General features: G+C 38.4%; 1 protein-coding gene across 13 annotated transcripts in view; it reads right to left on the reverse strand.

Annotated features, from left to right (window-relative positions):
* Fip1l1 (factor interacting with PAPOLA and CPSF1) overlaps nt 1-27,118 on the reverse strand; it is a 62,673-nt gene extending 35,555 nt beyond the window's left edge. For 3 of the 13 annotated variants that reach the window (XM_048415152.3, XM_048415146.3, XM_048415144.3), the window contains exons 1-9: nt 26,819-27,115; nt 25,716-25,760; nt 25,586-25,625; nt 21,351-21,408; nt 20,086-20,189; nt 15,969-16,033; nt 15,262-15,369; nt 14,523-14,653; nt 5,733-5,842 (exon numbers count right to left, since the gene is read on the reverse strand). In XM_048415152.3, coding sequence (XP_048271109.3) covers nt 5,733-5,842; nt 14,523-14,653; nt 15,262-15,369; nt 15,969-16,033; nt 20,086-20,189; nt 21,351-21,408; nt 25,586-25,625; nt 25,716-25,760; nt 26,819-26,900 — 743 coding nt within the window. In that variant the 5' untranslated portion in view covers nt 26,901-27,115. Of the gene's footprint in view, nt 1-5,732; nt 5,843-14,158; nt 14,228-14,522; nt 14,654-15,261; nt 15,370-15,968; nt 16,034-20,085; nt 20,190-21,350; nt 21,409-25,585; nt 25,626-25,715; nt 25,761-26,818 lie in introns of all 13 variants that reach the window. The other 10 variants (XM_048415143.3, XM_048415141.3, XM_048415148.3 and 7 more) reach the window with 6 other exon arrangements.
* Nucleotides 27,119-27,387: the final 269 nt, after the last annotated feature.

Genomic DNA, 27,387 nt, shown 5'->3' on the forward strand with positions numbered 1-27,387 from the left:
GGCTTGGTGGTTAAGAGCACTGAGAGCTCTTCTAGAGGACCTAGGTTTGAGTCTTCACACCCACAAGGCAGCCCACAACCTTGTCTGTTTCAAATGATCCAGCCCACTTCTGTGGGTACCATGCACACATGTGGTGCACAGATTTTCATACATGCAAAATACCCATACACATTAAAAAGATAATTTAAACAAAATTTTAGAAGCTAATCACTGTTTTATAGACATTATAGTAGCAACTCAGTTATTTAAAAAATCAGCAGCAGATGCTAAAGTTTTTGGGAAGTTAAGACACTTATAACCAGTTTCTCTGCAAAATTATTATTATTTAAATGATGCTAGCAATCAGACAGAGGGCCTTGTACATGCTACGTCAGACTTTGGGACTTGCACACGCTAAGGGCAAGCAACTTTTCTAAAACTGAGCAACATCCCCAATGAAAAAATTAATTCTTAAATGCAAAAGGGGAAACAGGAACTTGATGCAGAACCAGAAAGGTATAGCCACAAGTAACTCAATAGATTTACTGTCATTAATAAAAGAACAAGTGGGGCAAACTGGATTCTTTATCTGGAGGTTGAAGAGGAGAACACAGCGTCATTTACACAAGAGTCTCCAGCACAGGCCCATCTAATAATGAGGAGGAACTGGCAAAGCCAGATTGAGGAAGCAACTCTAAAACAACTGGATTGCACTCTTCTAGAATACAACAGAAGGCTGAGAAGCTGCTCTAGATCATAAACACCTAAAGAAAGAGCTCAAATGAATGACCCTGGATTGAGTCCAAAGTCAAGAAGAAAAGGAATTCAGTGAAGGGCAACACTGAGATAACTAACAAATAACTAGCAATAACTAGTAAAATTGATGATCTGGGTATTAGATAAAGGATTGATTTAGCATTACATTTTCCTGACTTTCATAACTGCCCTATTTATACTTAGGGAATAAAATGTCCATCCATATTCCTAAGAAATATAAGGTGAAATGTTTAGAGGTCAAGAAAACAATGCATCCAATGGTTACCATCCCAATAAGTACCCAAACGGTTGAGAAAGAAAAGTATTTTTAACAAGGAAAACAACACGTTAGGACCTAGTGAACTGTGTAGGTGAAGTTCTCCCTGATTTACTTGCAACCTGTAAGTTTGAATAATCGTCAAAACAAAACAGTACAAAATGAAAACAACAAAGGAAGGAAGAGCAAAGGTCTGTTTTCCAATCTCCTTGCTTGTTTACAACAATATATTGCATTTGGAAAATCTTATCAAGATGTACATTCGTATCACTTTCCTGTAGATATGTACTTCAAAAGAAAATAATATGAAAACTTAAAAATATTAAAGCATTCAGATATAGTAAGAGTAGAACTGTCCTTAAGTATGAAAACTTGCTGGACAGTACGGAAGTTACAAACTCACCTTTTCTACTAATACCAAATTTAAGAAGCTCTTTGCTAACATCCACCTACACATTAATAAGACAATCTAAAAGAGCTCTAGTGCTTGGACCAGTAACAGATCAATACTTGCTGTGCGACAATGGTCTTGTACTTTGTAAAGATTTGCCACTTGTATTTTAATAAAACGCTGATTGGCCAGTAGCCAGGTAGGAAGTATAGGCGGTATGAGGAGGCAGGAAGGAGGCAAGGCCACGAGAAAAGGAGAATTCTAGGAAGAGGAAAAAGTCGGTCTGCAGTCATAACCCAGACACAGAAGAAGCAAGATGAAGATGCCTCGCTGATAAAAGTTACCAAGCCACATGGCTAACACAGACAAGAATTATGGGCTAATTCAGGATGTAAAAATTAATTTATTAATAAGCCTAAGCTAATAGGCCAACCAGTTTATGATTAATGTAGACCTCTGTGTGTTTCTTTGTGACAGAACAACTGTGGGACCGGATAGGGCAGAAACCTCTGTCAATAACTACTCTTAAATATCTATCTCTTTTATGTCTCAGAGCTAACAATAGCTATCTTCCCCCTAAACTCAATAAAAATTTATTTCCAAAGATTTTATCCAATTTCCATACATATAAAATGACCCCCCCCACACACACACATTATTTTTAGGGAAATAATTTACAATGATTATCAAAGTCTGTTTTTGATTATCTGAAGATAAATTCAGAAAACAAATTTTCCTACTGAGGAATGAGCATTGTCCTTTATACTCAAAACTGGTAATAAAAGCGTACCAAGTATGTTTCTATCAGTTGCAAGGGCAATTACTCATACTTTCTTAAGTAGTGATAGGGCTGCTAATTTTCCCATCCTTCCTTCATGCATTTCTTATGTCCCTTACCATCTTTTTCAATCCATCTCTCTTTATGTATATCTTCCAATGTCTTCATCTCTACTTAGATCCACAGTTGTTACTATTATCACCCCTTGGGCTCCTGTATCCCTTAGTTACCTGGCATAATCTCTGCTCCTGTGAAATACAACTTTAACTGCTCTTCTTGAACACATCTAAAACATACTTGACTTGGCACATTTTAGACCACGGCATTAACCTAACAAACCGCAAACATAGAGCTTCTCTCTTTATGCCATCAACTTTTTATTTTACTAACTCATTTGCATCAACATATAAAACATTGCTTCTCCCATTTTGAAGAAAGCCTTCGTACTCTATGTTTCCTCCAACTACTGCCAAGTGAGCCTAGTCTTTTTCCCATAAAAGTTTATTCACTTACTCCAAAAAGAGACTACTTTAGGTTTCTCTTTTCAACCATTAACACCCCACTCTTTAGTCTGTCCTTAGCAATCTGAAGAGAATGTCCCACTGTTCTCATTATCCACCTGCCTGCCTATCATTTTTATTTGTTTATTTATTTATTGCTGCAATCTCCTACAAGAGATCCTGTTTCTACTTTTACTCACCTACAAGATACTCTTAGCAAAGAAACTAAAGTGAGACTTGAAAACCATTTGTACCCTACACTCTCTCCAGTTACAGAGTTGTTACTCCTATGTATGGCATACCCTGGTCCCTTGAGCTAACTAAGAACACTGTTCCACAACTGTCCTCTTCCTTATTTCTTGATCATTAATATTTAGTTGACTAACTCTCAAGTATATAAATGCTGCAACTTCTTTTGCCTTGAAAACTCTGGCCTCAAACTTCTCCCTTGCCCTGGTTCTGGCCCCACAGACAAGAAAAAATAGTCTTTAAAAACTGTTCGTATTTTACTTTTCAATTCTTCTTATTTCTCTGTTTTGTTTTAGAGACAGTGTCTCTATATAGTTCTGGTTGTCCTGGAGCTCACTTATATAAACCAGGCTGGCCTTGAACTCACAAAAATCCACCTGCCTCTGCCTCCCAAATACTGGGACTAAAGGAAGATCTCTTGTTTCTGTAGAAGTCATTCGAAAGTTTTTTCAATTTACCTTGTACATGATGTTGGTCAGGATCACCAGTGACTATCACACCTGAAAATCTAATAGAAATCTGGTCTTCATCTTCGTGACCAAATTTATCATTACCATCTGACAGCTGATGACTCCATACACTAACTTCCACCTTAGGCCTCTTTATTGGTTCCTTTTTTATTGGTTTCCATTCATTTCTTTTAGTATCTCAAGGCTCTGAGCTCTTATCACTTTTTGATCAATACTTTTTTGATGGTCTAATTAAATTTCACAGCTTAGCTTTAGATACCATTTCAACAGTCTCAAGTTTCTTTCACCAGTCAATACTCTTTTCCTCATTCCATAGTAACATATTCAACTTCCCGATTTTAATTTTCCTACTGAGGTGACAGCTCAACTTCTATTCCTGCAACTGGATGACTTCTCTCTCCAAAAGCAATTCCTCTTGTAATCCATCCCATCTCTTAAATGACATTTGTGTTGAACAAGACAAAAATCTTTGTACTCACTGAGAATAACTTTTCTCTGTAGTCTACAACTGATCAACCCAGACATACCATTACAGGCTTTTGGGATCAATCCAGTAGCTTAGCATTCTGACTACTCATCATTATCTTGGTCCAGGACACCATTATCTCTTGCCTAGATAGTTGTTGCGATCTCTTACACCTTATCCCCTTTTATATCACTGTTCACACTGTAAGCTGCTCTTACTAAAGCAGCTAAATTGAGACTTGAAAACCTCAATCAGATCGGCCTGTTAAAAATCCGACTGTGGCTCTTCATTCATTTCAAATAGAGGAAAACACAAAGCAAAGTTCTTATGTCATCACAAGATGTGATACAATTCAACATGCTCCCCACAAAGGAGGGGAAGCAAAAGGAGACAAAGACCCCATGACTCTGAAAGAGTTCATTTTAACAGTAAGTATTTAGAGAATGTTTTCATGTGACAAACACCGTTCCACAACACTGACACACGCAGCTAGACTGCAATGGAAATACCATTACTACATTTTATCAATTAGGAAATCCAGGCCTAACAAAATTATAGAGTCCGCCCAAGGATGCTCAACTAGTAAACTGCTGAGTCAGAATTTAAATCCCAGAAATTTAAGGCAAGATTCCAATCTCTTAACAAAACTCAAAAGCAGAGCACACAGAAACTCAACAAAACATAGCTGACCTTTTATAAAAATACCAAATCCAAAATACTACCTATTAAAAGATCAATTTTTAGCTTCTATAACAAATTACTGAATCAAATATTTTTATGAAATTTCATTTAGTTCAAATTATGACATTTGAGATATTTCTAGAGCAATCCATGAAAATCTTGGCTCACTTTTAAATGCTTCATTTTGCATTAAAGCTTCATGAATCTTTATTTTAGCTATTATTTAGCTTTATTTTAGCTATTTCATGGTAGCACATGCTGTTAATACCAGTATCTGGGAGGCAGAGACAGACAGACCTCTGTGATTCTGATTCCAGTCGGATCTACACAGCAAATTCAGGGCCAGCCAGGGTTACATAACAAGACTCTGCCTTAAACAAACAAAATCAAAACAAATAAAAGACCATCTCAGTTTGAGATGAGCCTTAAGCTTCTCTATGGTCTTTTCCCCAACAGTGCACTATGAAGTCTAATTTCTCAGAATAGTAATAAACTGCAGAACAGATGAAAGGAGACAGTATGAACAAAAATTTAAACAAGCAAAAATAAAAAGGTAAATATGCAGAGAATCTGTAATGGCTGAGTTGATTTATTTCAGGGCCAGACCTGATATCACAATCTAATGCAAAACTAAATTGCTGGCATCCTCAACCTTCACTGGTCTTCGTTTATTCTTTGTTATTTTCCTTATAGTGGAGTCAAAAAGACTATTTCACATGTCACATTTGAATAAAAAGCACATTTTTTTTGCATAATTACTACTTCTATCTAGTATTTTATAAACACAAAATTGGGTGTTATATGAAAGCAAAGAATGCCAAGAGACTTTTATGGATGAAATTTCTATGGTTTCTTTTACAAGAATCCCTTTAAGTCCACAGATCTTACCTAGGAAGTCCAACAAATCCTTATTTAATAATAATACACACAGTGAAGAGCATGAGCAGTCACCACTTCTGCATGGAAGATCAATGTAACTATACCATGCTTTATTTCTTGCAGATTCAGGTGTCTTGTTTTTTAAGATGGAACAGCACCCTGAAAAGACTTTATAATAATTCAAACTAAAAGTAGACTGTTCCAGTTTGTACTGGGAGAAAACTGGGATACTTCATATTTAACAGAGTTTTACAGCACAAACCCAGCACCAAGGTCCCAATGTTGGGACCATAAGTGTCTACTAACCTGCTTGGTGGCAGGCCCGTCTTGAACAATGATGGCGGAGAAGTAAACTCAGCTTTTGTAGACGGAAGCGCTGCTTCTTTCTCTGAATTTCCAGTTCTCCCTTGCTGTACCTTCAAAAAGAAAAATGGGCTTACTATTTTGCTTAACTTAACAGACACTCAAGCACGAGACACATTTAAGTCTGTAACATCTGCCCTGAGATGTTAAACATGAAGAATGAACCATGCCTGGATATTTATTAAAAGGGACCTACCTATCAGCATTAGGTGAAATGCATCGAAGATGGATTTAAGGATCAAAATGTTCCCATCACAAAAACATTCAGTTTGTCACTGAGAAACCCCAATAAACTGTAACTCATAGAGCTTCACAAATTGCTCATGAACAAAGTAAATGAGTCCAGAATTTACTTGGTTATAACTCCATGTTTCCAAGTTCAAGGAAAGCCTTAAACTTTCCCCTTCTGTACCTAGGGCACAAGAATCATTGAAGGAAAAAGAGGAACAGGAAGTTTGCTGTGAGACCATATCTCCTAGAAATGTCAGCTTATCAACATGCCTGCCTAGACAATGCCCACATCAATGGACTTCCTAACACAGATGGGTTGGAAAGCTCAAGGGTCCTTACAACCTATGGGCAACTGGGAAATGCTGAGCATGGGAGAAATGATCTTCTCTAAACAAGAGCCCCGAATTGCTTATCTAATAAAAATGATCAGCCCTGAAATCATATACAAACAAGGAACAATATGGACTCAGTGAGTTATATTTAGGAATATATGTATATATGTAATATATTTTTAAAGTATTGTTTAAAAAAAACAGAGCCCATGAATTTGACAGCAAGAGGGATATGTGGAAGGGTTGGAGAAAGGAATGGAAAGGGGGAACTAATGTAAGTCAAAATATTAAAAATTATTACTAAATAAAATAAATTATTACTTAATAAAATTATTACTTAATAAAATAAAGCTAATTATATCTAAATAGATCTCTATTAAGTAGTGATCAGTTTTACCCAATTGATACATACCTATAATTAGGGCTTAACACCAAGTTCATTTGAAAATGAGCTCTACTGCTGACTAAAAGCAAATTCATTTAAAACATACAGACCCTAACGCAAGAAAGACAATAGGGATTGAAATGGATTTAACACACACCTGGGAAAAACAATGCCAGAATGTGGTGACAGAGAAAGTAATTCAATTACCAAACATCCAGTAACTATTATTCTGTACCCAAAGCTCAGACTACTGAAAGAAAAACTCTAAACCTCAGAGAAAACAAAAACTGTGAGCCCAATACAGCAAATGCTACGGGAAAAAACAGGGTCTAAAGAAAGTGAGGTGGTTCAGAGCACAAGGTGCTGATTTCCAAGCCTGGGACACACATGAAAGGAAAGACCTAACTCCTAAAAGCTGTCCTGTGCCCTCACAAATGCACCATGGCATGCATGTGGACACACAGCCAAACAAACCACACACACACACACACACACACACACACACACACGCACACACACACACACACACACACTTACTTTAAAGAAATAAAATGCAGTAAAAGATGCAAAAGAGACACATTATTCTCCTTAAAGAACTGGTTAAGGTCCCAATGTCCCCATAAATACTAGCAATTTATATTCAATTTCTTGGCATGTCAAACTGACACCTCAAAATTATTGTGGCATAAACTATCAATTTCCCCTAATCTGACCCTTTCCATATTTTTCTCATATTAATAAAATGGGATCACTATAGGTATTCTCTAGCTCATGTTAACATACAAGATGATGTCAGCTTTATCATTTTAATATCACCAAAACCCGTCAGCTGACAGGACGACACCTCCCCAGTCAAGTCCAACAGTGCACATCAGCTACTGTGATAAATACTCTCCCCACATCTGCTCTGACCTCTGCATAGAGGCAAAGCAATCTTACCACATATGCACACCAAACTCATGTCTCTCCTCTGCTCAAAATTCTCCAATTGCTTCCTAGTGCAACCAGAATAAAACAAACGTCTTGACACGGCCTGTGCAGCACGGCACTGCATCCCTCTGAACCTGCTTTCCTAGTCTTCCTCCACTCATTTTACCACTCCTAGTCGATAGCCTTTTTCTCGTCCTTTTAGATATGTAAGCTCCTCTCCCCTTGTCAGGGTTTCTGAATTAACTATTGTGTTTGGGGTAGCCTTTCTCCATATTGTCTCATGAATTCCTCTAATTCAAGTAGAGCAGTATTTACAATCATCACCTATGTTATTCCTCTGTACTTTTAATTACGGGTCAAAAACAGACTAAAATAACTCAAGTGGAAAATTTCCAAACTGACAGCTGATACGCTAAGCCACACAGAGCCTGTACCTTCCCAATTCCATCTCACCTGGGTCATGAATCATCCACATCCATACATCAGCATGCTATTAATCAATCAGTCAGCCACTTAGGGTACTAAAACTGTGATGGTAGCAAAGTGTTGATGTTTGACTAATCCTTACTTAACTTGAAAACTGTTCCTGCAAGTGCTGGTGGTGCTGGTAGGATATGCTAAAGAAATAGAGGCAGGAGGATCTGAGTTTGAGGCCAGGGACTACACATTTGCTGGGCAGTGGTGGTGCATGCTTTTAAACTCAGCACTCAGGAAACAGAGTCAGGCAGATCTCTGTGAGTTTGAGGTCAGATCTTCTGATCTAGAAGAGCTAGTACCAGAATAGGAACCAAAAATAGCTACACAGAGAAACGCTGTCTCAAAAAACAAAAACAAAACAACAACAAAAAATGTTTCTAAAGCATAAAAGCAGTGATGCCAACAAAGAGATTCAAGTACTTCCTCTAAGTAAAGTTACTGACTTATCAACAGAAAAGTCATTATATGCTAAGGTTGCTGTGATCTATAGTACAATAATTATTTTAGCATACCGGAATAATTCCTATTAGTGTACTGCTCTGTGTTATTATTATTAATCACTTACTGTGACTAATTTAGAAGTCAAACTTCATTATGTATATGCATGTGGAGAAGCAGACACAGTATATAGGGTTTACTACTACCCAGTTTTGGTGTGGGAGAATTGTCTGTATTCTGTCAATCATGTATTTTAATAAAACGCTGATTGGCCAGGCAGGCAGTATAGGCGGGAAAGCTAGACAGGAAGTAGAGGTGGAGCAAAGAGACTAGGAGTATTCTGGCAAGCAGGAAGCTCCCTCCGCAGTTCTGCCCAGACCACCGGAGAGGAAAGATGTGAGCTGCCCCGCTGGAAAAGGTACTGAGTCATGTGCTAACGCAGATAAAGATAATGGGGTAACATAAGTTATAAGAGCTAATAAGTAGCCAGACCTAATGGGCCAATCAGCTTTATAACTTACAGAGATCACTGTGTGATTGATTTTCTCTGGGACTTGCCGCTGTGGGGTACCGGGTGAGAATAGATACCCCAACAAGCCAGCCCTCATCACTACACAGTTTCAGGCATCTACAAGGGATCTTAGTGTGTATTCATTCCAGTAACCATAACTATCCCTGTAGTTGGAGTAGCCTTCCTTCCCCACTCCCAGTCTCTCTTCTGTGAGTTTCCATTTTCCTCCTAAAATTTCTTATTAGCATCATTATCTGAATACATTGCTGTATGATACTATCTGTCTATCGTCACTATAACAAGACCTTTTGAAGACACTGACTACATATAAACTCTGTATCCGAAGAGTCTGGAAAACAGGATGTGGATGAGCCAAAAACCTTTTATTAAATTTATTTAATTGGCTTTGAGACTCTGCTTTAATTTCCCTTCTTCAGTCTTTCAAATAACATAGAATGTACCATATTTAGTTGTTGGCATGGTTATTCACTGAATAACAAGCTTTCCCATTACAGAAGGTTAGAGTCCATGTCTATTATGTTCACCTTCTTTCCCCAACCAGCCTAAAACAGTTTGGGAAATGGGAGATAGAATAAAATATCTTAAAACTGGAAGGGAGGATTTAAACTACATGCATATGCATGTGTGCATCTCTACAACAGGGACAGTGAAGACAGAAGACAGAGAGTAAACACATTAAAAACTACTTATGTTCCTAATTATGACACTTAATTTCTTCAAAACACACTTAAACAATCCTGAAAACCTTCACTACCCTAGCAGGCTTCCTTCTCACCTTGAATTCTAACTACCCACTTGTGTCTTCAGATGTACTCAGGATGAAAAACTCAAAATCTATCCTACCAGAACAAAAGACTATTGCTTCACATAACCTAGCATTTTAAGAAATAAATGCACAACATACACTTGAATTATTGAAACCAAGTTCGCAAAGATCTTATGCATCTTAACCACAATTTATAAACTTGAGAAGCTAAGGGTTGGCAAGATGTAAAAAAAAGCTCCTGTTGCCAAGCCTTATGACCTGAGTTCACTTCTCTGGTCCACATGATGGAGAGAAGCATTTTGTCCTTTGATCTCCCACATGTGTGTGGGTATATTTACTCTCTCTGTCTCTCTATCTCACACACACACATACACACAAATATAAGGTTTTTTTTTAAGTAGCTAGATATTCATTCAAATTATTATGCTGTCACTATAACAAAAATCCTGAAGTTTTTTTTTTTGGAAAATAGCATTATCTATAAAAGTTTAATATTATAAGCAACACTTAATAACACAAATTAGTAAATATTAAAAATTCTAATCAACAAAAAATATAAATTATTAATCTCCAAATAATACTAGGGTGAAAAAGAAGCAGCTGAAAACCGTAAAAAAAAAAAAAATCACACCTCAACCCACAACAACTGAAAGTTGTAAATGTTACAAAGCCTGGTACTTTAGAAGCAGATGAGAAAATTAACCGAGTAGACTAAGCTGAATTCTCAGCCAGTGAAGAAAAAGCAAAAATACACTGAAATCACGGCAGAGGCAGAGAAAGCTCCTGGACATCTGGAGGAGCTGCAAATTCTTCTTGTCACACTGAAGTGTTCTTAAAAATCCGATTTCCACGAAAAGAAAAACAACAATAATACAGGAAAACATCATAAAGATAACAGCACATAAACAAATCTGTAATCCTATGGAAAAGCCTACAGGTGCTAAATTTTCATCACATTAACAGAGCTTCCAAAAGACTGTAGGGTCCACTTTTACTGAATGACTAAAAAGAATAAAACAATCAAAGAACATCTGAGAAAAGTCTAAGTCAGAAGCTGAAAACAACAAAGCTAAAAAATTAACAGAAAGGAAAAAGACATGTAGAAAAAGAAAACAGCAGAAAAAAACATTAAAAATAAGCCTACTATTTAAATCCTCTGAAAGATGGGGTTGGAGAAAAGAGTGAAAAACAAAGCAAGATGAAAACCTTCTTTGAATTTAAAAACTTAACAGCAAAAACAGCTTAACAGCAAAATCTAAGTAGAAAAATTAACTGTCAAAAAGAAACCTCCTAAAAAGATGAGATGAAAAATTAGGGCAAAACCTGAGAATACAGGATTACTGCGGTGATGTAGGATTCCCCTCGGTATACTACTAATATGTTTTATTGCCACTGGTTAATAAAGAAGCTGCTTTCGGCCAATGGCTTAACAGAGTAAATCCAGGTGGAAAATCTGAACAGAGATATAAAGAGAGAGTAAGCAAAGTCAGAGAGACACCATGTAGTTGCCAAAGGAGAAAAACGCTCACCAGAACCTGTTGAAACCTTGCCAGTAGGCCACGACCTCATGGTGATGCACAGATTAGCAGAGATGGGCTGATTTAAGATGTAAGAGTTAGCTAAGAATATGCATAATCTAATAGGCCAAGCAGTGTTTTAACTAATATAGTTTCTGTTTAATCATTTTGGGTCCGAGCAGGCAGGAAACGAACAAGCAGCCTCTGCCTACAGTGAAGTGCATCAGTGAGATAAAAAGAAAAGCAGAAAAAAGAAAATAATACAAAAAAGGTTTTCAGATATGAAGCCCAGGTGTCTGAAAATTAAAAGGAAGCAGGCCAAGTTCCCAATACTGGTGCCAAGTTCACATATATACATAAGTTGACGTTGTATGACATGGTTAGAAAACTATTTTTAAGAAAATGTTACAAACTACACATGGTGACACACATCAGTACTCTGGGCATTTTGAAGCCTGCAGCAAGAAGATGGCCAGTGTGAGGTCAGCTTGAGCTGTTCAGAGAAACCCTATCGCAACTGAAAATTAAAAAAAAAAAATCATAAAATGAAAGAAAAGTAAGAGAAAAGGAAAAGAGAGATTGTGGTTGATTTTTTTTCCTAATGGTCACTTTCTCCTACTCCTCATCCCAGATTATATAATTACCAGATTTTTGTACTTAACTAAATGGCTTTTATACCTAGTTTCATCTTTTAGTTGTCACAGAGGAAAAAATAAAACAAAACAACAAAGCCAGACAGATACAGCCGCACATGCCTGTAATCCTATAGCACTTTGGGGCAGAACACACTTTGGGGTTTATATACTTAAAGACAGAGTGTTCTACCTAGCAACAAACTCTAGGATATCCTACATTACACACCTAGACTCCTTTTAAACACAAAACAAAACAAGAGATTCAATAAAACCTATTCATATTGAGATATATAAAAGGTTATTACTTCCCAAATAGAAAATGTTGATAACCACTGATGATAAAGGCATCTAGAGGTTGCTTTCTACCACAGTTGTTGGCAAAAACTTCTATAACATAAAAGAGAAGGATGCCTTCAAAAGGCTACTGGGATGTTTCTCACTTGACTTTGACTTCCTTTGTGGCAGACAGGAAGAGAACTTAAACCAAGACTCTCCAGCAGTCTGTCCCTTGGTCCAGTCACCACTGAGGGCAACCATGCTCGTTTCACACCTATACTACTTAATGCATTAACCCCCATCTGACCTTTAACCTCTCTTACAGTCCGCTCAGCTGCCATTTCTTTCCTAAAAACTGATCTGCACAATATCTACTGCTCTAGAGCTTTCTAATGGCGGCTGCCTACTATTCACTAGAATGCTCACAATGGCTTAAGATAAAGGTCTTTTTACATGGCTTTATTTCCACCATTTCCTACAGACCACAATATGACCAAAGGGAGAGGGGTGTCTGTCTAATTAAATCACTGAAACTAATCTTCCCTAAATCAGGATTTCTAGTAGATTTACTAGCATTTAAGCACCTGATCAAGACAAGAAAACCACTGGACAATAACCATAAAATTCATTGAGAATGAATCAATCAGAAACAGAAAAAAATGACTTCCTCTAATACACTCAAAAGGAACTAAAAATTCGACAGCCTATATGTAAAATATATCCTCAACTTTCAAAAAAAGCCAGCCCTAGTAGTTTCATTGTTTACAAATCTAAGATTAAAAAACTATGTACAAGTTGATGGTTTATAATGATAGTTCTCATTCCTCTTAGGGGGGAAAAAATCAATGAAATGAACCAGCTCATTATTAAACTTGCCTACGCATTTGCTCTAATTATCTACCACAAAATATTCAGTGACAGAGCAGACATCTAAAAGTTTATGACCATTTAAAATAAATATTACCAAGCACTTTCAAAATGTTAACAACAGAACAAGAACCAAATACTTACCTGTTAGGATGCAAATTAAAGTCTCTATACAGAACTGTGTCCAGACAGCAGCTATATCTGCAGATACAGCACATGCATTGCATAAGGCAGCATTTTGGTGTCCCCCAAAAGGGCAGAGTTCTATATCCAGACCACAAAAGGTCCCTGAGGTATATAACCCAAACCAATCAATCCCAGTGCCATCAGACATAAGAATTAAAGCTAAGAGGAGGAGACTACCTAGCCAAATCTCAGCAAGAGCAGCAATGGAAATGTAGTATTCTGTGGACCCGCTTGGAGAAACCAGAAGTCAGATCTGATGTCACATGATCCTATCAACCTTGTCACTCACATGAACCTATTCCTTTTAAGTATTTTAAAACTCAGAAGCTCTGTTCGAATTTTAAGAGGTTGTCAGAGAACATCTGAAATTCTTGAAAACAACTTAACTATGAGCTATTAGTCATCAGTGACTTCAGTGTCTGAGAGTAAACAGCAGCCCTTCTTCTTTAAGAACTGGGAAAACGAAAATTTCCAATTTTGCTAAGGATAAGAGTAAGATGCACAATAAGCGCTGAACCTGCGGCCATGACCTTCATATTCTACAAATATGTACTATCCTTAGGTCACAACATACAGTAGAGAAGTTTTGCTTGGCGTTGTTAGTATAAAAGGCCATAAATTCACATGCTTGCAAAAGTAGAGTAAACAACAATCAACACATGTGTTAAGTCACCAGGAAGCTGAAGGTTTGGAAAAAAGGTAGCCATTTTCACTTTAATTTTCTCCCTTGAACAGTGGTATGGAGCAGACTGGAGAACAAAAATGAGAGCAACCAAGGATAATTTACTAAAATTCACCTTAAAAAGATTGAATCTGTCATCTTGGATCTCTGCACCTGGTGTAACTTCCATAGTACAGTCTTCGGCCTAAGTTAAATAACATATTCCCCATTAAGATACCACACAATCTTTAATTGATAGGCCACATAAAGACAAACTAGCAGTGGCTAGTCTGCGATCTGAACTAAGGACACACAATAATCATTAACATGGAACTGAAAGGGAAGCAAGGGAAATAAACAAACATGGTCAAGACAACAAAAAAAATTAAACTGTCACACAGCATTTAATTGACTTTTTAGGGGGAAAGTGACTCAAATATTTGGGGAGTCATATTGGGACAGTAAAAGAGGCAGGGTGACTCTGGAAGATTTACTATTACCGTAATCTTATTTGTTGTTGAAGTAACTGGTATAACTTCAAGTCCCATTCGGATCCTCTTTTGTTTTTCACAGTACGCTTTCCAAGTATCTTCATTAAAGCCGTAATTAAAATAATCAGAAAGATCAGCACCTAAAGAGAAAATATACTTTTAGGGTACAAAACTACAGTGTGGTACAAAATTATAAATTTAAAACTATGGCAGCATAAAAACTACAGTGTGGCGCAAAAATGTAAATTTAAAGATATGAAAATTAGAAGGGGAACAAACTTTGAAGAGGAAGGGTATTAGTGGGAACTGGAGGGAGTCAAAGAGGATGAAGTAGTAGATATGCTTGAAAGACTACATACATACGTGAAAATGTCACAATGAAATCCATCATTATTAAAAATATATGCTAAGAGAATGATTCATATAACATATGCATATTTTATGACACTAGTCTTAACATCCCTTAACTTTTACTAGCTCTCAAAATTACCACAATGAAGCAAAGACTGAAAAACATTTTGATCAAAACGATTTCCTTTAGAAATGGCATAATAATGTATGAGTCCACATTTATGTTAATTCCAGTGACTAATGAGATTTAATAATTCAAATATTTAGTATTCATTATTTGCTTAGGACAATAAAAAGACACTATAAAAGGCAGTATTTTCTATTACTGTTCAAAAATACTTTTTTGATCACTTTACACTAAAAATTAATTAATTAATGTAATCCCAAATAATCTTACCAGGTTTCCGCCATGGTTTATCTTCAAAAGAATCCAAATCTACTTCCAAGAGTGGCACTCCATTAATGCTGCCAGGTGCATCAAGGTCTACCCCTTTGACTTTGGTTCCTAGTTTACAGAAATGAAAAATGGCAAAGCTACATTATCAAGAAGCTAGAAAACAAAGAAACAAAAACGTCGTCCTTTACCATCCGTCCTGACCACTGATAAAACTGCATAAAGTCAAACTTTGTGATGAAACTTACGATGAACAAGATGGCAAGGTTAGGGACTGAGACATTACGGCCTAGCACGGCAGCACATGCCGAACATCTCTGCACTTGGGAAATGAGACAGGAGGACTAGGAATTCAAGGCAAAAGATAGGTTAAGAATAGCCTGGGCTACATGAGATTCTGTCTCAGGAAACAAAAACAAAAGACTACTACATCAATGGAGCTGCTAAGGCCCATGTATTAAAATGTTGTTTATATAATTTATGAGCAAAGAAAAGTTTCTCTTAAAGGGTTCTAAAACAAGCAAAGTAGCACAGCCACAACAGGCCAAATGCCTGCTGTCTGGGTTGTCTTTCACAGAAAGAGTCTGCTTATGTGTGTCAGATGGCGGTCAAACACTACTCATGAAAAGAACTGAGACATTCTATTCAGGATCTATTTGAGATAGTATGTTGTATCTTCACACTGATGCAGCTGCAAAGACAAATTTTACCTGTATTTCCATACACTCTTCCCCCTGCCTTGATATTAAGATTTACTGGCGCTGTTCCATAACTCCTAAAAATAGAATAAAAAAAACCCTCAAAATACATACAATAACAAAATAGGAAGATATCAATGTGTTATAAACCCACATAGTGAGTGAATGAATTGGCACTGACAAAGTTTATTTAGTTACTACAGGATAAGGAATTTTTTTTTAGATTATTTTATGTATATGACTATTTTGCCTATATGTATGTACATCACAAGAGTGCTTGGTGCCCAAAGAAGTCAGAAGAGAGCACTGGATCCCCTGAACTGGAGATACAGATTGTTCTCAGTGCTGGGAACTGAACCCACATCCTCTGCAACAAGTGCTAAGCCATCTCTCCAGTCTCAAGAACTAGTTTTTTAAATAAGGCCTGCCATTTTTACTATTTCAAATATATTTTTAAATGTCATCTTTCCATCCCTAAAGTCTCCCAGCTACTCTCAATATGCCACTGTAGCAAAAATCCGAAGAAACCCCTTTGTTGTTATCTCCCAGTTCCTCAACATCTCGAAATCCTGCAGCCCTGAAAGCTCCTTCCTTGACACACTGCCAAATCTCACGGCCCCACTTTAAGCTTTCTCGAATTTTATATCACCAATCAAACCTCCTTACAATACACACGGAGTATTTCATGAAACGTGACTATAAGGAGAGAGGGGTGAACAGTGTTAACAGGAGGTTAGTAATTAAAGAGGAAGAGGGACAACTTCCAGGACACCTGTAGTATTCCACATCTTTGTCTGGGCTGTGACTACAGGAATACATATAATTTATGTGGCAAATAACTGGTTAAAACAAACTAGGTCACACACAACTAGCTGTGCAAATTTGGACAAGTCACCTTAGCTGCTATGAACTTTATATAATTTTCTTTGAAAATGAGTTTACCGCTGGGCACAGTGGTGCACACCTTTAATACCAGCACTTAGGAGGTAAAGATAGGTGGATCTCTGTGAGTTTGAGCCTGATCTACAAAAAAAGTTCTAGGACAGCCAGAACTACAGAGAATCCCTTGTCTCGAAAAAAACAAAAAACAAAACAAAACAAAAACAGAAACCAAAAACAACAACAAAAGAATACCATTTTTTAATGAGTAGAAAAATAAAAATCAAGAATTAGTGCTAACTGAAATGGTTTTCAACACTGTTGGGGGCCAGAGAAAAAGGGATTCAGGGGACCAGGGAAGAATGGTTTGTATTGAACAGAAAGACATTAGTAAGCTTTCAGATCATACTCAAGACTTCCAAAGATTTGTTTCATATCATATTCATGCTACTTAATTTGGCTCATTTTCCTTAGAATTTCAGCTAACCAGACCTATGATGAGTCCTATTTTTATTCTGCCCAATAACTTTGTTGGCTGTGGTGAAGTACTTGCCTAGTATGCACAAGGAAGGTTCTGAGTTCAAGATCTACCACAGCCAAATTAAATAGGTATTATTTATGTTTTATCTTTGATAAAGTCCAATATCCCTTCAATAAAAATATTTAAGAAATTAGAAATATGAAGAAAGTATCTTAACACAACAAAGCAGCATGACATAAAAAACACAGCCGACATCGTATGGGATTATTCCATTAAAGTCAGGAATCAAATGTACTTGTGCTTATGCATTATAGGGCTTAAAGTTTTGCTTCAGAAAAGGCATAGAAAGTGGAAAGAGGAAGCCAAATTATCTCCATTAACAAATAATATGATTATACTTGTGGCCAACCTTCCATGATCTACCAGAAAATTCAGTAGCCAGAAAATACTACATATATGTAAAGATGTCAAGGAACAAAATGAATATTAATTTTTTAAAAATAAGTATAACTCCTAAAGAAATCAGGAAATTAATCCAAATCAAATAGCAAATAAAGGAAAAAGAAAAACTAAGACGTGAAAGACCTTTTCAATAAAAATTTCATCTTGAAATGGCAATATTTCCAACAACAATTTATAGATTTGATTTAATACAATCCCTTCAAAATAAATGACATTCTTCACAAAAGAAGAAAAACTCTAAAATTCATAGGGAAGCACGAAGGATCTCACTGCAATCCCAAACAAGAACCATGCCAAAGACACCACCATACCTGACGGTAATACTATAGTGTCAAGAACATCACCACAACTGATGGTAATATTACAGAGCCAGGAACACCACCATACCAATGACAATACTACCAGCCAGGAGCATCACCATACCCAATGGCAATACTACACAGCCAGGAATATCACCATACCCGATAGCAATACTAGAGAATCATAACAAAAACAGGCATTAAATCAATGGAACAGAGGATTCAAGAATAACTCACACAACTATAGTCACCTGAGCTTCAACAAAGATGTCAACACTACAACAAATGATGTTAGAGAAACTGAATGTGCACCTATGGTGCAGGAGAACTGTCTGAAATCTGTCAATCATATTATAAATAAATGCTGATTGGCCAGGCAGGAAGTATAGGCGGGAAAACCAGACAAGAAGTAGAGGTGATGCAATGAGAACAGGAGAATCCTGGGAAGCAGGAAGCTCCCTCCACCATTCCTGCCCAGACCACAGAGAAGCAAGATGTAACCTGCCCCGCTGGAAAAGGTACTGAGTCATATGGCTAACATAGATGAGAATAATGGGTTAATATAAGCTATAAGCGTTAACAAGAAGCCTGAGCTAATGGGCCAATCAGTTTATAATCTTATGGAGTCCTGTGTGTGATTTTCTTTGGGGCTTGCCGGCTGTGGGGTATTGGGAGGGACAGAAACCCCAACAAGCCGGCCATCATGCTACACACCTATAGAAGAGTAAACTAAATCTTTATACCTCACCCTGAATAAAGGTCTGGTCAAAGACCTTACTATAAAACTTAAAATTTTCAAACAGCTATGCTATGGAAAACAAGAAGCACTAAAAGGCACTACCAAGTTCTCAATTGAAATTACATGAAATTCAAACTCTTTCAAATACAGCTCAGTGGAGACAGTTTACAACACATCTGGCAGAGAATTAGTGTACAGAATATATAAAGAACTCAAAGCAAGCAAATACCAAAAACCCATACAACCTAACCCATACACGGAACAATGAAACAGTGAACAATCAACAGCCCTTATAGCCAATAAGCATCTTGCCATAAGGGACAGCACTGAGATTCCACTTCATCCCATTCAAAATGATGAATGATCACCTTAAAAACAAACAAACTCAGCCGGGCTGTGGTGGCACACGCCTCTAATCCCAGCACTCAGGAGGCAGAGGCAGGTGGATCTTTGTGAGTTCGAGGCCAGCCTGGTCTACAAGAGCCAGTTCCAGGACAGGCTCCAAATCTACAGAGAAACCCTGTCTCAAAAAACAAAAACAAAACAAAACAAAACAAAACAAAACAAAAAAAACAAACTCCCACCAAAGATAAGGAAAAAGTAAGTTTTAGTAGCCATACAGCTAATTAAAAAAAAAACACTTAATTCTACCATGATAACAAAACCACAATCCATTTTAATGTGTTTTCTTCCAATCCCTTAAGATCACTACATGTTCACTGAGTTGGCAACAATCCATTAACCTGTTGCAGCTCATGGAACATAAATCTTGCTACCAACACACTGGTCTAAAAGACCAAGAAAAATACTTTAGTTTGTATTAGATATAAAAATTAAAGACCTAAACTAAGGTTTGGTATAATAAAATGAAAGAATGACAAAAATGCAAATGACAATTTAGGTGTTCCATTTAACAAAGAACTAATTCTAGCCAATTCTCTAGCAAAAATGTTTTAAAAGCAGCAACCAGATATGGCTGTTTCCACGGACAGACTTAACAGTAGGCAGAAAATAATTAACCACCTATAAACTGTAACAAGTCCTTTCGTATCAGGGTAAGATGGAAGACACAGTACCAATAGAATCAACCACTGAGGATGTAAGCATGATATCTTCACAAGGCAGCATTCACTCAAGTATAGCTTAGGGCTGCCAAGGTGGCTCACAGAGTAAAGGACTTGTACCACCTGAGTGGAAACACACCTCTGCCCTACACATGCAAACCCTGGCACAAATGACCCCCTGCCAAATAAGGTAAAAATAACTTACCCATACTGTGGTGCTCCAGTTTTAATGTCTCCTATAGTGACATGAACATCATCCTCATCATCATCGCTGTCACTGTCACTATCATCTTCTGTCTCAGTCACTTTCTATACCAAAAAAAAAAAAATTACAAACGCATTCAATAATCCAACTCAGCATTTAATATTAACAAATAAAAAATTATTATTCTGTATTTTTTGAAATTATTTTTGAGTAAAAATTACAAGCTTATAAAATTGTTATCCCAACTCTGATGGTCTACAATAATTGACCTTATGAAAGATAAATAGGCCAGGCGGTGGTGGCACACGCCTTTAACTCCAGCACTTGGGAGGCAGAGGTAGGCGGATCTCTGTAAGTTCGAGGCCAGCCTGGTCTACAGAGCAAGTTTCCAGGACAGGCTTCAAAGCTACAGAGAAACCCTGTCTCAAAACTCCCCCCACTCCACCCTCAAAAAGAAAGATTAATAGAACTTTTATTGCCCTCTTTCAGAGAATACAAGCTTCATATTTTCAAAGCTGTTAACTATTTGGTAATTTTTAACACTGACATTGAATCTAATAAATGTTTTACTCATAAGAATTTCTCAAGCACTTATTTTTAAATAATTCTATCTTATAAAAACTACATTTCCTAAGATTCATTTTGTAAAGTCATCAACGACAACAGGAAGAGACTATATGCAAATGATTGTAGCAGCATTATGTATCTTTTCAAATAAAATGGATCTGCTTACCATGGTGTTAGTGTGGATCTAAAACGTTGTTATATTTTAGTTACAAAGTAGTAGATAATCATATCATCTAGGCAAATGCTTTCTTGGTTATAAGTTTAAGTTTGAAAAAAAAAACCAAACAAGTTTCCTTCTGTATTCAGAATTAAAATGTACAACCCTCAGAGGGCAGCAAGTACCATTTCAATAGCCACGGAGTCAGGAGTGTAGCCTAAGAAACTGTAAGAGACAGTTCAGATTGCGGACTCATCATTTGCTTTGCAAGTCAGGCTTACCTGATCTACACTCTTTAGTGATTTGAAAACAATGGACAGCAAGCCTTTCCACCTGCTGTGTCCCCTGAAGTGTCCTCCCTGCATTTCTTTCTCCTCACTAACTCTACATATTCTTTTGAGATCAGATGGAGTAGTTGACAGAAGATGGGGTCAAGTCAACCAGGATGCTGAAGGTTATGCTAAATGTTGGTTTTATAGTTCTTATCAAAGATTTTAAACATCAAAGTAACTTGGATTTCAAAGCCTGATATGTATGTTACCGGTTTTGACACGCCATTTTCAGCAGCTTCCTCTTCAATCCCAGCTGGAGGATTAGCACTGCAACAAAAGAAAGGAGCAGACAGGTTGGATGCTGCAGTGTCAAGGTCTCTCTGAGAAGATTTGCTAAAGCTATTATCTCCAACTGGACGATGAGCACAAGACCTGTAAATCTGTCTTGTTTTCCTGTTAGTGTGCACAGAACAAGTATTCAGATGGAAGCAAGAGTGGGGCTTTCTTGATTTTTGGAGAGACTCCTAGAACTCACCATGTAGACTACCAAGCTGGCCTCAAACTCAAGAGATTCGCTTACCTCTGCCTCCTAAATGCTGGGATTAAAGGTCCCCACCATTACTCTCTGCCCAACAATTTCTTAATGACATACAATCTGATGGCTGGACACAGTTTAAGTTAACACTGTGCATTTATCACTTTTACCTTGTGGATCTTTACTAACAATCTGCTGTGTGCAAGGACTATAACATAGTCAAAGGCTACACAACAAAGTTTCACTTCTCCCTGGTGCCCATGAAATCCTGTATGATAGGCTCATAACTCTTTCAGTGCTCAGTCAGCACACATGCTTCGGCCTGCTTTGCTGCCCCACACCTTATCAAAGGTGTCTTTGGCCCGTCTTTGAAAATTTTATTATCATTTCAAAGTAAAATGCTTAGATTCTGACAAATTCAATGCTGTTTTCATTGTCATGCTCGTCTCCCCTAAGCTGCTCTCCTATAAAACTCCTAAGACAACATATCTAAATTAAGCAAATTAGGAAGGAAACAGAAAACGTGAGTGCTTCCTGTCCTAACACATGACTCAAGATAAATATTCTACTATAATTCTTAATCTAATGATTTGCATAAATAAACTTCTAGAGAGCCAGAAACCAGTTTTGTTCACTTGTTTGCATGCATCTGCATGTGAGTGGAGACGAACCCTCGGCATGCTTTCCATTTCTCAGGTACACTGTAGTCAGCTAAGACCTGGACACATGCACGTCAGCACTGGAATCAGTGTAATGCAATGCTTAAGGACAGGGGCCACAGCAATGAACCAGGCACAAGGACAATGGGCAAATTCAACAGCAGGGACCTAGGCAGGTTAGTGCAAGGATGTACTGAGCTGCATCCTAGCTCTGCCTGAACCCCTTTCTCCGTTAGACATAATGCTTTAGAACTTTCAACTCCTTATCACAATTAAAACATAATTCTAAATAATGCTAAAATTATTATTTTTCTGAAAAAGTCAAAATTTAAAGACAAATGCCCTTTCATGGGATGAGACGCACAAAGCTCTTCAAATGAAATTAACAACACATATAGGCAACAGTACTCGAAGAAGGCAGAACTGGATTAACTCCAATGAACTTTCACGCTGTGTCCCAGAGAATTCAAGAAAGTTCAACGAGAAAGTGAACTTCGAGGAAGAAAAGATGGCTCAGTGGTTCAGAGATGTATTGCCCTCCCAGGGCCTAGGTTTGAATCCCAACACCCACATGGCAGCTCACAACTATCTGACTGGCAGCCCCAGGGGAACCAATGTCTTTTATCTTCCACCAGACATAAACATGGACATACATGCACGAAAAACACTAATACACATAAAATTAAAAAACAAACACCTATCAAAGTGAACTTAGAATTGTAGTTAAATAATAAAACTCTGATAAAAAGATTAGCACATAAAAATGTGTATTTGATTATAATTCTACCCTGTAATCAACTTCTTGACACTTAATGAAATGAATACGCAAAAAAAATTTTTTTGGAGGGGGGTTCCAGACAGGGATTTGCTGTGCAGCTCTGGCTGTCCTGGAACTCATTCTGTACAGATTGGCCTCTAGCTCACAGATATCCACCTGTCACTGCCACCCGAGTGCTGGGATTAAAAGGTCTAAGCCACTATCCCCCGGCCTTTTAATCATTTTTAAAAAGTATACATCCCTACCAACGTTTTAAAAAACTAAATTTAATACAAAACTCCAAACATATATGATTCAGTTTCAGATAATACAGCAAAACGTGGAGGAAAAGGGCGTATCTGGAAGAACACTGCTACGGCGCCATTCCTACTTTCGCTCCTCATTTCCATGCAGCCGCCTTTGTGGGCTTTAGCTCTTTTTAGTTTTTTGGATGCAAAGAACGGATTTCTGACAATGTTCATTTTGGAGACTTCGTTAAGACATAACTCACATCCACTCATTTAAAGACTACACTTGCAGGGGTGTATTTTGTTCACAGTGTAACCTTTACGTTATCAAATCCTAGAATGTGTTACACAGACTCCAAAAAGAAATCTGTGTTACCAGTCACCCCATTTTCTCCTATCCCACAACACCGATCGTTCTGTCTCTATGGATATGCTTGTTCTGGATACTTTATATACTGAATCATGCATGTCCTCTGAAGCTGCTTCTTTCCTATAAAACATTCTTAATGTGTTCACCCATGTTGTAGCAGCTCTTTATTTCCTTCCACCATGAAATATCCTCAGAAGAGTACATTGCACAGAATCTCTAACTTGTATGTTGGTGGATAGGTGTGTTACTTCAATTTTCCTGACTAGCTATGATTAATGCTAAGAACACTGATGTTCAAGTTCTCACGTTCACGTATGTATGTTTTCACTTCTCTAAGTTAAAGTGAGCAGAACTGCTGAACTAGTGATAACTGTCTAGCCATGTGGAGGCTAGAGGGGACACCACTGCACAGTAGCATCAGCAATATGTAAACGGTCCGGTTTCTCCTCACCCTTACTGTCCCTGTTCTACCTTTTGGATTATCCTGCTAGGTAGGAAGTATTATTCCCTCCACTTCAAAAATAAAAATATTCTTTGTGTGTGTGACCCATGTATGTATGAGTTTGTGCATGCACCTGTGCATGTCATGTGGCGGGCCAAACATCAATCTGTTTCTCTTCTTTTTTGAGAGTCTCTCATTGAACCTGGTGCTCAGCAGTATAGAGAGGATGGACAGTGAGTACAGGAGATTCTGCTATCTAAATCTCTCCTAGGACAGACTCATTTGTGTTCACAAGCTTACGACGCATGCATTTCACCAACTGAGACACTTCTCCAGCCCTTGATTGCCCTGTTTAAAACACTCCCCCCCCAGCCTGGAGAGATGGCTCAGACCTTAAGAGAACTGGCTGTTCTTCCCAGAGGACCCAGGTTCAATTCCCAGCACCCACGCATGGCTTGTAACTGTCTCTAACTCCAGTTCCATGGTACCTAACACACTCACACAGGCAAAACACCAATGCACATAAATTAAAAACAAACAAAAAAAATCCTTCCCTCATTATTCCAAACAGTCATCTGATCGAAAAGTAAAGCCAATTTAGACATGTACTTATATGCACAAGTTGTACTGAATTTTTGTGTGAATGTTTGATTCCCTAGACACACTCCATAAAATACGAAGTTTTATATAACAAAAGAAATCAACTTATATTTAAAAAAATCATCTATTGTGTCCATGGTATAGGAGCAAGCATGATTCCCTTCCAAAATTAGTTTCATTATGAATTTAAAAAATAAAAACTAAAATTACAGCCAAGCCAGGCATAGTGACTTTAATCCTAACACTCAGGAGACAATCAGGCGTGCTATGTCTGTGGGTTCAAGGCCAGCCTTGTCTGCAAACAGCTTTGTCTACAAAGGGATTTCTGGGCCACACAGTAAGGGCCATCTCATAAAAAGGAAATTACACCAAAAGCAAAAGATAAAACAAGTAATAAATTATCAAAGCAGTAATTTTCAGTTACTATTTTTTTCTCAGTAATTCAGCAGCATTCAGTCAGGTGTGGTGGTGCACGCTTTGAATACCAGCACTCAAGAGGCAGAGGCAAACAGATCTCTTGAGTTCAAGGCCAGACTGGTCTACAAATTGAGTTCCAAAGTCAGGGCTACACAGACTACACAGATAAACCTTGTCTGGAGGGGAAAAAAAAAACCAAAACAATCAAATACCCAAAGACCAACTATATTATATACTCCACTACTAAGCTCAGTTAAGAGTAAAAAGTTACTCAATGGTGCAAAGGTGACAGGCGCCTAACTCCAAAAACTGTCTTATAAGCTACTAGACACCAACACAGAATTAGTTGGTCCTGAAGTAGAAAGAGTCCTCCAAACTTTGGTCAAAATGTAATTAAGCCAAAAACTATAATGAAACAGTTGACAACTTGCTAGAATCACAGTCTGCATAAAACATCAACAGGAAAGTTCACCAACCTTGCATTTTCTTCTTCTGGCCTTTCAACTTCATTTTCATCTACCAAATAAAACAATAAAATAAAGTAAATGAAGAAATCAGGCTAAAAGCAACAAGTATTATAAGAATCTGAAGGGAACAAGCACTGACCTAGATCCTTCGTCAAGTCACTGTGTGCATGCACGTCCCAGGGGCCTACAAGCATAGCCAAAGTTAGGTCACTTCATAGACAAGATACACCCGTTACGGAAAACAGAAAGATCAAGACTTCACTGCCATATAAGCTTAATTAGAGAGGTAATGAGGATTTACACATTTGGCAGGAGAAACCCCATACATTTCACATGTCAAGGGTAGTGCCGATGCTGACTCTTTGCATTAAAGAAATAGTCAATTTCACAAGTTTATCAAAGTACATCACTAAAAGGTTGCCTAGATTCTAACGTGCACCTTTATACAATATTCTAAAACAGTCAAGAACTTGTGTTCTAGGCAAGAACCAAATACTTTCAAATCTGGTCTAACAAACGAGGGGGATTACGACTTAAAGCCAGATAGAGAACACGTCCCCTACAAAAACAAAGTACATGATGCATTAAATTTAGGCAAACAGAAATACATGACTGAAAACAAGCCTACGGGAAGAATCACGGGGTACAACTATGACGTGGACTATAGAACAATCTCTTTTAAAAAATATATATGAAAAACTTCACCTTACTACAGGAGACAATTCAGGGTTCTCTTTATGGACCATAGTGTATTCCATCTGCCTCTCTTAATTAATATTTTTAAAGCACGACTTTCAAACAAGGAGGTACCCTTGCAGGTGCATTCCATACAAACTGACCATCAAGAAACAAGACGTTAGTTTTATAGCATTAACTTTATTTAGCTGTAATTACAGAATGACTGTTTCTGAAAGAAAGGGACGAGAAAGGGCACCCAACAACTACCGAGCAAGAGACACCACGAAGCAGCTCAGGATCGACAGAAAGGGCATGAATAGAGAGCGCAGAAGCGAGGAGGCCGGGACGGTGGGGAGGAGGGCGAAGCGGGGCTGCCCGGCCTCCTTGGCCCGCGTCCACCGCGAGGTGAGCGGCTGCGGGTCCGGGCGAGGGCCGGGAGGAGCAGGCCGCGCTCGGCCTAACTCAGGCCGGCCAGGGCTAGGACGAGAGGCCCCGGACGCCCGGACCTGCGACACCAAGAGGAAGGCCAGAGAGAACCCGGGAGACAGACAGGAAGTTCCGTACCGCCATACAGCCACTCTTCCTCCTCATCCCCTCCGGTCCCGCTGCTCAGCTCCACCAGGCGCTCCACCTCACCGGCCGACATGGCCGCCCCACGCACAAGTTAAAGGAGGCGATCAACAGCCCCTTTCAACCCCTTCCCCAGCCTCGCCGTCCCGGGGCGCGAGAAGGGGAGCGAAGCCGCCGGCAAGAGAACGAAGAGAGCGCGAGCACCAAATCCAAGGCCGGCCGCGGCAGAGGCAGCCACCATGAAGTGCCAGGCGCAGGGCCGCCCGCGCACGCGCAGCAGGACCCAAGCCGCGCGGCGTCTCTAGGTGGCTTCTCTTCCGCGGCGGCCGACACCTGGGCCTCATTGCGCGTGCGCAGAGCTATTGGCTCCTCCCCGCCCCCCATCCATAGTATTCCGGCTTTGCTTTTCTGAGTGGCCTTTGCTCTGGCTTCTGGTGTTCTTTGAAGTTCCCTTCCCACCATCCCACCCCACCCCCTTCCAATCCTCAGTTTTCCATTGGTCTTTTCTGTCCTTAATGCTTTCTCCCTCCACCATGTGTTTATTTTAAAATCCTGAAAGCCAC

This window comes from Myodes glareolus, chromosome 8 (assembly GCF_982192425.1).
Source record: "Myodes glareolus chromosome 8, mMyoGla1.1, whole genome shotgun sequence".
NCBI classification, from domain to species: domain Eukaryota; kingdom Metazoa; phylum Chordata; class Mammalia; order Rodentia; family Cricetidae; genus Myodes; species Myodes glareolus.